The sequence below is a fragment of the Hyperoodon ampullatus genome (assembly GCF_949752795.1).
Source record: "Hyperoodon ampullatus genome assembly, chromosome: 14".
Classification (NCBI taxonomy): Eukaryota; Metazoa; Chordata; class Mammalia; order Artiodactyla; family Ziphiidae; genus Hyperoodon; species Hyperoodon ampullatus.
In genome coordinates, this window is record NC_136927.1 from 78,010,374 (window position 1) to 78,023,759 (window position 13,386).

At 41.1% G+C, this 13,386-nt stretch overlaps 1 protein-coding gene across 1 annotated transcript; it reads right to left on the bottom strand.

Annotated features, from left to right (window-relative positions):
• Positions 1–731: 731 nt before the first annotated feature.
• Positions 732–8,180, bottom strand: ADNP (activity dependent neuroprotector homeobox; the record flags this gene model as incomplete). The annotated part of the gene is made up of 3 exons (XM_079719228.1): positions 732–3,839; positions 6,084–6,176; positions 8,073–8,180. The coding sequence occupies 3 exons, from the start codon at positions 8,178–8,180 to the stop codon at positions 732–734; spliced, it is 3,309 nt and encodes a 1,102-aa protein (XP_079575354.1).
• Between the last annotated feature and the right edge of the window lie 5,206 nt (positions 8,181–13,386).

Below are 13,386 nucleotides of genomic sequence, written 5' to 3' on the forward strand. Positions count from 1 at the left end.
GAAAAATTCTATAATACAAGAGAGTCCAGATATATATCTTATGTGGCTGGCCTCTGTTGCGAGATTGTACAAGGTTATGTGCAAAAACTAAGTCTGTCCCGAAGTCCACACTAGCGTAGTTTCAGGCTTTTGCTAGGTCAACTAGATACAGCGCTTATTAACACAGCAAGGGCAACACTAAAAAAAGAAACAAATCTATGATGGGTACACAATAACAATATCATAAGCATCACTTGAATAGGTCTAAAAGACTGTACAAATATACATTTCAACTATTCAGAATGAATACATGAAAAAAAAAGTCAATTTCCCCAAAGTCTACTATACACATTGGACTGGTAGCTTGTATGTTGGCCCTACACTACCGTTTGAATCAAGAGAACGCTTCTCAAGGACATCCAACCAGACATTTTACAGAGGGAAAGAAAGGTTGAGAAGGCAGATAAAATAAACCTCTGCTTTTTCTCGTGTGCGCTCACGAGCCCCCAACTTACTGGTTTTTCACATTTAGTTACTGTGCCTGTCACGGCACGTTCTAAAGCGAGATCAGCCAATCGTGTGTCATAGACTTAGAAAGAACCATGTGGATCGGAGTGGCCACACGTCCCCACAGCCTGATGACCCAGCACTCAGAAGGCAGTACCAGTTAGAACACAGCTTTGCAGTCACACTGACAGGAGAACAGGGTTCCAGGCTGCAGCACCTGTCACCAACGCCAGAGGCCCTGGCCCTCAAGCCTGCTGGCTGCTCAGTTTCACTCCGGTCAAGCCCCCGTGCATCGGCTCGGCTACCCCGTCAGTCATGTTGTCAAACGGCTCCCCGTCCTCGCTGTCCATTGTGCTGTTCTGCCACTCAATCTGTGGGGAGGATAAGCGCTCATCAGTTTCAGTTGCATTCTTCCATTGTGACTGGTCCTTGGACCAAAACCCTTCAACTTTTCCATAGGAACTATTCTTCCACTTCAACTGCTCGCTGTCACCTTGCACGGGAGCCTTTTTTTTGGCAGCTGGCTTACTGCTCCTTGCATCTTCACTCTGGGAAGACTCATCGGACCAGGTTCCTGTTTTCATCTCACATGTGTTGTCCTCGAAGTCTGACACTTGTTGGGAACCAGGGCCGCTCTCAGATGGAGAAGCACCATCTTTCCACTCAACAACATCATCTTGGTCCACCTCACTATCAGAGGCGTCATGCATTAGTTTGGTTGGTTCCTCAGTCAAATGAATAGTTTCATATTTTGAACCATCCTCCTCTTTTTGGTCTAGCTTCTCAGACTCTAAAGCATCCTCAGAAATTACCTTCTGTATGTGTTCCTCTGGGTTATCATTAGGGATTTTAGGCTCAACTTCAAAAACAGGGTCAAAAGGGCTATCACTTCCATTGGATTCTTCTTCCAAATTTTCAAAACTGTCTGAGGAACTGTCATCTTCCTTCCCAAGGTTGAGCTTTTTGTCAGCAGTTTTACTAGCATTGACCCTGGAATCCTTCTCATCATGATTTTCAAATAGCCACTCAGCATCAAAATCCATCTCATGCTTAACTTTGTTTAATTCTTTCATGTTGAAGCCCAGTAACACACCAGGCTTATACTTTTCACAGTCTCGGACACACTTCTTCCTCTTGTTACTAAAATGGGAAGCAATGTCACTCTTCCACAACCATAAACTGGCCGCCAGCTTCTCAATTTCTCTCCTGGTGGGATAGGGCTGCTTGTTGAAATATTTTGTTAGGAAGCTTTTCCTGGCTTCATAGGAATCATCTTCATGACCCTTGGGGTCCAAAGCTAAAACAACAGGCTCCTCAGGCTTCTCTTCAAAGAAGCTGGGCGAATCGCTGTCATCATCTAACTTTCGCTTTTTCAGCAAGGGAAATTCCATTTGCTCGTAAGTGCGCTTCACAGGTGCCAGGCCTGGTGACTGGTTAAGCCGAGAGGGTGCATTTGTCTTATCTTGGCCATTCTGGGTCTTTCCAACACCCCTGCAGTGGACCAGATGCAGAGTGATAGTCGAGGCGGTCATGTTGCTGGTATACACGCCAAGGCAGTGGATGCATTTGTAGGTGAGCTTTTTCTCCACTGGGTGAACGGTCTGAATAACCTGGTGCCTCTCTCTTAAGTGATGTGCAAGTGCATCAGATATGGGTCCTTTTAGGATTGAAAAGCAAAGAGGGCAAAGGGTTTTCCCGACATCCTTTTTATAGGGCACTGCAGCTTGAGGTGAACTTTTAACAGGAACATCTGCCTTTTCCTGAACTTTTGGCTGTGGCTTTGGAGGAACTGGAGGGTTATTTTGGGCATGGTAAGCAACAGATTCAGCAGGGGCATCCCTCAGGTTGTACGTAGTCACAAGGAGATGGATGTTAGTGTGACTGCCCTGCTGCAATGTCAAATCAAAACTCAGAGTCGAGTCTGTTTTAGGTCCCATCTCTTCGTCAATGTGAACCATCCGCATGTGTGCCGCCATCTTTTCCACATCATTGAAAGTTGAACGGCAATATGGACAAGACAGACCATGAATTAACATGTGGTTGAGCAGAGTGTCTGTGGGCAAATAGCGATTACAGTAGAGGCATTTGCTAGTAAAATTGTGTATTTTCATAATGTAGTTGGCTACTGCTGGGACTTTCTCAGCTTTATGTTCTTTTTCGAAGTGCACACTATAGACATTTTCAGGAAAAAGCTCATTACAGATTGTACATATTTTCCACTTCTGAGTTGAGGAAGTATTGGGTGGGGGAGGGCCAGTGGCAGCTGCAGTAGGTTTGGAACTGGACTGACCTAATACTCTGGATGCCTGTGACTGGGAGAGGGAAGGAGACTTTAACTGGCCCGATGAGAGAGACGAAGCATTTGGAGACTGCAGAGAGTATCTTGCTGGTGCCTGGGTCCTCTGCTCTGACCCAAGTCCATAAGATCTTCCATTTCCACTTGGAAGTAACTGCTTCACAGACTGAGACTGTTGAGGGATGGAAACTGGTGCGTTGCCACCTAGACCCAGTCTCATTGACTGACCAACGCCATAGCCCTGGCCTACAGATTTGACTCCATAGTTGTTCTGCTGTAGGTGAACATTGGACATCATGTTGACTCCTGTAGAATTTAAGTTAGGCTTTGGTATTGAGAGTCGATTCACCATCTGCTGTGATGGTAAAGACCGGACATTTCCAGAAGCGAGGGAACCAATTCTTGATTGGAGTCCCATGCCCTTCTTGTCTTGAGGTTTGGGAGCAATCAGCATCAAGGGTTTGGATCGGGGAACCACCACATTTGTGTGCCCAATCATGGCAGTGACCTGATAGCCTATGCGTTCATGGTCTTCAATGACATGCTGTACCAAAGCTTCGTAGGACTTTGGCATGAAAAGGCATCTCTTGCAGTGAATACTACTTTCTTCCCGGGCATTTGTGCCTAAGGGGACTGCACCATTGAGTGATTTTTCTCCTGCCTTTGCTATGTAAGGTGCTGCCACATGCTGAAAATGTTCCCTGTAAATGTGCTTCCTAACTATTTCATAAAGAGGATCTCGGTAAGTGCACTTCTTACAGTAATAAACAGCTTGCTCTACACTGTCAGCCTGCTTAGGTTTAAGGCCATCGCTTTTGCTTTTATCTTTGAAAGTGCTGAGGCTGCTACTTGGTGCGCTGGCGTTTGGAGCATGAAATATTTTAATGTGTGTTTCCAAAGTCTTTTTGTCTGCATTGAAGGTACAGTAGGGGCAATTAAGGAGAATCCTATTTTCAAAGTCTTCACTATGGACATTCCGGAAATGACTTTTGTAGGCAGAGAAAAATTTTGAAGAAAATGGGCAAGCACTGCAGCAAAAAGGTTTTGTCCGATAGTCCTAAAGAAAAGACAAAAACTGGAATCAGGATGCCACTTCAGATAAGCAGTAACAGGTTTTAGGCTTTTTTCCCCCAGTCTTTTTGTACGCGGGCCTCTCACTGTTGTGGCCCCTCCTGCTGCGGAGCACAGGCTCCGGACACGCAGGCTCAGCAGCCATGGCTCACGGGCCCAGCCACTCCGCGGCATGTGGGATCCTCTCAGACTGGGGCACGAACCCACGTCCCCTGCATCGGCAGGCGGACTCTCAACCACTGTGCCACCAGGGAAGCCCCCCCAGACAGTCTTTAAGAGACATAATGCTATTTTTAGAACTGAAACTCTATAATGCACTGAGATTTGAGTTATCATTTTTTCCTTTCGCAAAATGCAAAATAAATTTATAAAATATTCAAATGAGAAAGCTGTTTTAAACTAAACGCTTGTTTTGGCATGGCAGTGTAAATAAAAACTCCATTCAAAGTTCTTCCTCAGTGTTTTTAGAAAAGACCAGAGTCACATTTGCTCATTGGTTTTAGAGAAACCAAAGACAAATGGCTTCAAGATAAACATTTTAGTTAGAAAGGATAAGAATAAGCTAGGTGAAATCACTACAATTACTCTGTGAACTGGTAAGTTGCTGAAGGCTTCAGATTCACTATATAGTAAAACTCAGGGCCCAGAGTGTTGTAGTGCAATTAGGCAATATGATATAAAGACACACTTTTGATCCTCCCCATCATGGAAAAATTTTCATAGAGAAAAAGGCTCATCTTCAAAAATCTCAAACACTTCCCCCCTCTGATCAAAGTAGAGTATAGTATTCAGGTTTCACTGAGATCACAAAACTAATGATTTGAAAAGTCGGCTTTCTTCTACAAGCCATGCTGTTCCTTCTTAAGCAAGAGCAGCTTCAAAGGAAGTAATGAAGTGACAGCTGCTTTGATTCAAATTAAGAAATTAAAAATTTCCTACAGACTGTGAGGAAAGCAAGGTGTTAAAAAGCCAATAAAAAAGTAAAGCATTGCAGAATATACCGGTATCAAAGAGCAACTTACAGAACCATGCTCATTAACATCTGTGCAGTTGGTCCTTTGAAGACAGGTGAAACACAAGTTCGGTGAGAGGTGATCTTTTTTCGCCTAGAAACCTAAGAAACCTACCTTGTTTCAGATACCAACTCGAACCAAAATGAAATACTCTGTTTTTCCTTAAAGCTCAACCCTTCTTTAGTATTTGTAAAACTGAATTAACTAAGTGATGTGTCCCACTGGAAAGCTTTCATATTTTAAGACTGCTGGTTAATACCCTTTCTTGGGGTATTTCTAAGAAAGAAATAGATGACTATACTATCAATTTTTTCATCTTATTGGTGCTGAGAAGAAAAGGGATGAGAGTAGAGCCCAATTTTTTTCTTCCTGTTTGTCTTTCTGTCTTTGTTTTAAGTTTTGGTTCAGAAATAACTTCAAACTCACAGAAGAGTTGCAAGAATAAAGTGAGGTGGATTTTAAAAGTACTGATTCCCTGCCAAGTATGTTCCAACAGGTGAACAGATCAATAATCCAGAATTACTACAATCACTTGAAATAAACAGTGGTACAGTTTGAATTGATAATCACTTCTCCCCGTGGAAAAAAACATCACCTATAACTCCATTTTTGTTGTATCATCACCTGTTGATATTTGCCAGCATGGCTGGTGCCCTTGATTACCTAATACTGTTTTTAATTCCAATTTGTAAAAATTAAGCTGCACCACTCTGCCATCCTGCAGAGCCACCTGTCCCATCCCCCACATGCTGGCTTAGGCTACCCGGAGAGGCTGGGTGACAACACAGATGAGTAAGAAAACATAAATGGAAGCAAGAGCCCTGTCTTCCCTTCTCTAGAAAAAACAAGGATTGCAACACAGAAAAATGATGGATACCCTAGATGAACAGAATGCTGGAGGGAACATTTTAGAATTAGAAGAACCAAAACACTTCTGACAGGGGCTAGGGGAGGAGAGGGGAATGCTGGTATACAGTGGGCTGCGCAACTTCTAAGTAACAAACTTTCCTATTCTTCTTACACTTGAAGTTTCAGTACAATGACAAAAAAGACCAAAAGTTCTTCCGAATTTTCCCTACGTCTTAGGAAAATATGAAACAATCAGTTTCAACACTTCCCACGTTAGGTTGTTGCCTACAAACAATGCAATACCATGAAAGATGTAGAACTGAAAAGGGAGGATGCTGCCTTTTGGGGAAGTCTCCTGTGCCACTTACCTGGTTTTTTGTAAGTGAAGGGTCCCATAGTCCTACATCCTCCCATGTAGTGTTTTTCAAATAAAAGTCATTAGGTTCAAACTGTTTAAAATCCTAGAAAACAGTGAAAGAAGTTTCAAAAACATTGTATCAACTCTAGCTCAACTTTACATATAAATCCTATCTCTAACTAGGGTTGGGGAGATGCATAGGAAAATCGACACCACCGAGAACTAAACTAGTATCGATAAAGCTCTAGGAAATACAAAAGGCCATAAGGATGTTACATTGAACTTCTTATATCAACTAGGGAAAATCGACATCACCAAGAACTAAACTAGGATCGATAAAGCTCTAGGAAGTACAAAAGGGCATATGGATGTTACATTGAACTTTTTATATCAACTAAACATTCCCCTAATGGTCACCAGGTTTCCAAAGAAACCACTGGAAGTTCTAACTAAGTGTAAAAAATTCAGCCACATATTAATGCCAAAGCACCCTTCGTAAGAGTACTATAACTCATTAGTTGTAATATTAGAATGGAGTGTAAGAGAGCAACGTTCACTTATAGTGCTACAGATGAGATATTCTGGTTCTGTGCAAGAAAAGTCTTTTGTGGGAGATGGAGGTGGGGTGGGATTGGACTGGAATGAAAACTCAGGATTTCTGAACCCCCAAAGGAGGAAAGCTCTTCAAAGAAAGCAAGTAGTATTATGTTAAATTTATGTTAAATTTACACTCTTGTGTAAAAATTTGATCCCCTCCACCCTGAGACAGGAACATAAAGAGTTTTATGGTAAAATTCCTCTTGTTCCTAAAAGGGTCACAGTTCAGTGTGGAAAATCAAGTACACATATATTCCAGAGTATGTAGTGGGTGCAGTAATGGGAGGAACAAATCAAATGCAGGATAGAAAAGGTACCTTTAACATTTGCATTATTTATTCTTGTGAAGATTACCCCACTGCATGGGAAGTAAATGGACTGTTTCATCAGGCAGATCTACCTGAACCTGTGGGACGGAACTGCCACACCAGGGACGACATAACTAGAGAAACCCAATTTTGAAAAGCTTCAGTCTTCATGATATACCCCTAAAGTAGAATTAATAGGAACCAGGAAAAGAAAACCTGTTGCATGAAGGAAATTGCTCTTTTACTTTCAATTCCATCCAAACATTTACTGAGTGCCTATTACGTGCCCAGCACTGTGCTAAGTGCTGAGGATACAAAGATGGACAAGGTAGTTAAGGTCCCTGGGCCAGCTGGAACTTAAAAGGCTAGTGGGGAAATTAGCTTTAAACATTTCTTTCCAATCAGAGGTTGTTGATCAACTAACCACAAGACCTGGAGTAATGAGATCTAGAAGAGGAGACCACTGCACTGGCTATCCCACAGGGCTGTTAATAAAGCTCATAGAATAAAAAGGCTAGAAAAACAGTTTGTGAAGTCCAAACTGTTACCTAGGGGAAGATAATAGTCTACGATGGGTCAAAAGGGCCAACAAATGCTCAAATCCCAAGGAAAGAGACAACAAGCACCCAAACCACCACGCCTCAACAATCAGAAGATCAATCAGAACATTCAGGCATATGAGAATGAGAACAGGCTCTGGAGTCTCACAGACAGACCCTGCCACATGCTCAGCTGTGAGGTGGACCTATTTCTTTACTGGTTCTTTATCTGTAAATTGGAGATAAGAATTCCTATATCCCCCAGGGGTTGTTTTAAGGATTTGAATTTAAAGACCATTTTAAAGCCACCTAGTAAAAAATGACTGATGTGGTACGTTCTCAGTGGTAACTGCTTTTGCTCCAGGATGCAAAGATGAAAAAGCCCATCTTAGGGAGAAGGGAACAAGTTAGGCTATTTGAGAAAGCTCAGGCAAAGCTAACGCTGCAGTTAAAATACAGAATCACCCCTAAGAATTAACGATCCTGGCCACTGACACAAAGTAATGGATCAGAAGCTGAGTCATGTTAAAATTTAAAAAATGACATGCTACTTACTTCTATGTGTTCTTTACAGTATTCCAACCCAATGTCACTAAGTATTTTTTTCACAGTTTTCCGGGCTTTTCTTAAACTGCCAAGATTGTTGACAGGAAGTTGGAACATAGTTTCTATTGGAAAAAAAAATTTAAGTCAAGTCAAAACATGTACAACTTGTGATATTTACTAATTCCACTGATGGTAGGATCACAAACCCTGGCCCAGTCTGACAAAAAAGGTGAGTAGATATCCTTATCCAGCATGTTCTGAATACTTAAAGCAGGCAGGCAAAATAAGTACTCTCTGATCTTTTCTATTTTTAACAGGACATTTTATATCACAGGTAACATGAATCTAATGTGGCACAATTCTGATTAGACTTTTAAAAAACTAGTTTGGTGATGAGCTTATTTAGAGTTGAGAATGAGGTTTACATACCAACCGATTACTTTAAAATCAAGTGTGAGTGCTTTTCTCCTTGTGATGCTGAACCTCTGAAAACAGAAAAATGTTCACCATTTCAGCATCATTACCACGTAATTTTGAGTGCCAGGGGAAGTAAGTTTCTGTTGCCTGGGAGCTACCCTTCATATTGCCGTGGTATCTGTAAGTTTCTGCACACCACCCAAATGAAAGACAAGAATGGCTGTGTAACCTGCCCCCCAGCCAGCACCACACCTGGACAAAGGCACTCACTAATGCCACGGAATGAATGCTGAGATGGGGAAAGCTGGGCACTCAGCATCAGAGCAAATAGTAACTGTTATTACAGACTTTGGGGGGTCCCTTTTGAAAAATGAAAAGCTTATGTGTTTATGAGGGAATTGGAAAATTATTTAAATGACCCAATACATTAAAGTAGAAATTTAGACCCACTTTCCCAAGTTCCTTAGAAAAAAAAAGGTTAAGAAAATAAAATTAATAAAACTTGGGCAGCTGAGAATTTGTATGGCTTCCAATGTGACCATAAATGTTTCCTACAAAATAGTGTAAAAACTAATCATCGACTTAATAATCCAAATAAATTTTGCAGGATATAAAGTAGTTCTAAAAATCAAAAACAGGCAGAAACAAAAGCCAATGCATCTGGATTTAAAATTTAGTGTTCAATACATGAAAATCTGGTTTTCTAATTAATCAAGGCTGTTACTCTATAATACCACTACCATCTGTAAACCACAATCATAAAGTCAACTAATACACATGTAATAAGATATCATGTTACCTCACTTATTATTCAAATCCAAACATCAATATTAACTATGAAAAATGGAAAAAAAAAACGAAGCCTACCAAAAAATCCCAGCAACTTCTAGAAATTCTAAACCTGGATATGTTACCAGAACTTAGCATACCTGAGGCCAAAAGATGCATGCAGTTCACTGCAAAATGCAAAACACATGCTCAGGATGGAACTCCTAGTTATGAAGCATGACTATGGTGTCCTCTGCACTCTCTGCCATCTAATAATCTGTGTATCGTTTACCTAACAGACTTAGAAGTCAGTTCTGATACAAATCAGTGTGCATTCAAGGCCAAATCCATTACTCCTTGTGGAAATTTTATTACTAAATTGTTCTGAACCATCTTTTTGATGGTTTAAAAAAAAATCAGTTGCTTAATAAACTGATTAAAAAGAAAACTAGGTTCGCACAAACTAGGTCATTTAGAGAGAACCCCCGATAGAAAAATGTTTCAGAAATATAAGAAAAGTGTTCCAGAAATACAGGAAGTGTTATAGGCTAATTCTGAAGAGACCAGGCATCAAAATGAACATAACACCCAATTCTGAAAAGAGACATTTTGTTTCTCCATTCATTTTATCAACTCTCCACGGGCCAAAATCCAGTTCTTCTGGAACATCCCGTGTGAATCCTGTTTCACTTCAGAGCACAGACGTGCCCCAAAGGCAGCCCTTTCTGGCTTTCCCTGCCTCCTGGATGAGCACAGCAAAACACACACACAGAGATTTAGAAATGCCGCCCCCCCTTCTATACAGAAAACATCCTAGGGAGCCAAACTGCAGCTCAGAATAAAGGAAAACCCAGTTTCCTATGGAAAATACCAGGTGTTCTAAGTGCCGACCCACAGCTAACAAAGTTGTTTCAAGACCTCCAAGTGAAGCACCTCGCTGCTTCGTTGTACCCAATTTATCCACCTACGGTTCTGAACAAGTAAGAATATGCTCTAAGGGAGCTTAGTTACAAAAAACTTATTTACAGAAGGTGATATTTCAGCAATAGAATAAATCTTGAGTTTACTTATTTGAGTTGAATTAAACAGGCTTATAAATAAAAGTTACATTGCTTATTTGAAAATGCTACAAAAAACAGTTATTTGTTCTATGATTAGCTAGGAGGAATCCAAGTTAAAGTTTACATCGGGACTTCCCTGGCAGTCCAGAAGTTAAGAATCCACGCTTCTGCTGCAGGGGTGCGGGTTCGATCCCTGGTTGGGGAACTAAGATCCCGCATGCCGTGCAGTGCAGCCAAAAAAAAAAAAAAAAAAAAACAAAACAGAAAAAGTTTACATTGAAAAATGTAGAATATTCTGAGTTAAGGTTATAACTGTCTTCATAAGCAGATTTCTGACATTTCTAATGACCTTGGGAATTCTATCATCTGCCCCTTTCCCCAGATGGAGGTACCCTCCACGGAAGCCATTTCCAAGATTTTGTCCATCTGGAGCTAGAGTAACACATTCACATGTGTTAGCATCCTCAAAAGCACTTAGAGATTCTTCTGGTTTTTCGCTTATCGAATAAAACACTTCTCTCAGTATATAAAGCAGGTATATAGTATAGGAATATAATAAGCAAAGAAGGCTCCTTCCTACTCCCACCCTCCATTTCCTGTGTCTATTTCTTAGGCTTTTCTATGCCTGTAACAAGCCAAACGTTCCTTGTAAGAAAGTCTCCAACAAACTCTTACCCGTTAATGTTAGAATCATTATGGGTGATAAGAAAAAGAACTCAAGGGCCCTATGTTGTTGTTTTTTTTTCAGCCCACCACCTGCTGTTAAGAAACAACTTCAAATCGACAGCTGCCTTCAGGGTTCATTTATGTTATCTACCTGATTCTTGGGGCCCACACCTTCCTATTTACTCTGTTCTTAACTGAGGGGAAAGGACAGAGTAAATAGGAAGTTGACTGCCTGAGATTAAGGGGTGTTCCTCACTTTTGAATAGGAAGAGACGAAAACGAATTCTTTCAATCCTTACTCTTAGGGAGGAAGATGTCTTACAATGTCAAAAACTGTCTAGAGATGGGCATTGAAAGGAATGCAGAAGGGTGGGATTACTTTCCACATTTGTCCCCAGTGGCTAAACCTTTCTCTTGAGCGTCCCTGGCTATCAGGATGGCCATTTTGACGAGGTCAGCACCATTTCCCAATACCAAGGAGAGCTCCCTTCAGCCAAACCATAAACTTCTCAGCTCATGGCATAAAAAAGGGAAAAACATCCAAATTAATAGAACGAAACCACTGTTCATCCATCATTTTTGGAGCACCCTGCCCAATAATGTGCTAGAAACAGAAAGGTGAACAGGACACAGCTCTTCCCCTTCAACAGTCCATCGCTTTGGGGTATACAGCAGGCACTGGGTCACTGGAGTAAAGATGCTTGCTTCTCCCTGCCCGACTTCCTCTTGGAGCCACTCCTGCCGCAGTGGAGGTGCTGTCAGTTAAGAGGCCCTTCCTCCACCGCCCATACGACACAGGTTAACCAATTAGTGTTCTATCTCTGCAGACACTGGTTAGTACAAACCTGAACATGTGCCCCAAACAGGGCGGACAGTGATGATGCGAAAAGCACAGAAAGGGAAAAACTCCTGCTGATACTGCTTAAGGTCCTCAATCTAGCTGTGCCTGAAAGATAGCCCCCTTGAACCATCCCTCCCCCAAACTTTTCATAAACAAGAACAAAAACACATGATCATTTCTGCTTAAGTTTTGGTTCATGTTACTTGCAACCAAAAGTTCTGGTAGACCCACTGGGTAGTGGGACAGAGAAGAGGGAGTGAAGTGAATAAGTAAGGGAAGATGGGGAATTTTATGCAAAATAATTATTCTTGTGAATTGGGACTAGTAGGAAGAATAGGAATTTGTCAGGGAGATACAGTTATTCTGAAAGAGGCGTTGGCCCATCGTTTCATTTATCAAAAACACTGTATGGAAAGAGTAAAACATTTTGTAAATTCTAAAAGCATTTTGGGGAAAGCTCAAACCCATTAATAATGGAGTTAACGTCTGCGTTTTATTAACTGAAGTAGTAACCTTTGGTTAAGCATATGCTACCTGATGAACTAGACTTAAATTATTGATTTTTGAGAATGATTTAAATTCACTGTTGAATAATTCAGCCACACTCCTTATCAATCTGCAAATTATACCCACACCTACTAATTAGGGCCAAAACATTAAAGTTTTACCAATAATCCCGGCCAAATTCCCACTCAGAAAGCAATTCCTTCCTCAGAAAGCAAGAATCAGATGGCTGAAATGAAAATCTGAGATCTGTAGCCATGATGACTTAAAACCATATAAATTATAACAATACGTAAGACTGATCAGATACATGTACCTCTTTTCTCACCCAATACGAAAAGCAAAAGTACTCCTTTACACCAAGTACAAAGAGGGTAAATAAAGGCAGAGAGAACCTGTCTCACGAGGAAGTATCTACGGGCCGAATCTGCGTAAGAGAACTGTACAAGGATGATGATACAACATCAATGACTGTGAACTTCATTTAGGCAAAGAGGTCATTAACTGAGAAACGTAATTATAATCATTTATGAAACCAGAGCTCTGCCAAAAGGCTTGGATCTAGTCAGGGGCTGTACTCAGGCTCATCTGGGTCAGGAAGATGGAGGGGAACCCGACAGATGACAGGACTAGTTTAGCAGGCTTAAGGCAAGATTTGCAGGACCTAATGTACCAATAGTCAATGGGGCTTGTCTGTGTATCGCAGTCCCTCTGCAAAGCCACCATATCAAGGATGGCATCATTTAGTCCCTGCTTCTAGGGGTAGAAGAAAAGTATTTATAACTGTGCCATCAGAAAGTAAAAACAAAACAACAAAAAAACCCCCCATAAAACCCAATCTTAAACCTTTGACTAGGCACAGATAATCAAGCCAGGAGAAAAAAAAAAGCCTCCAAATCAAACTTCTACAGATTATATTTTAAATGACTCCAAGTATGGATCTAGCATAGCATTTTCCAGTGTACAAGTTCTTCATATTTTTACATGCATTCTTGTATGTTTCAAGTTCCTAATAAGAACATATGGTGCTAATTTAACATGCCAGTAAATACGCCAGTAAATATGA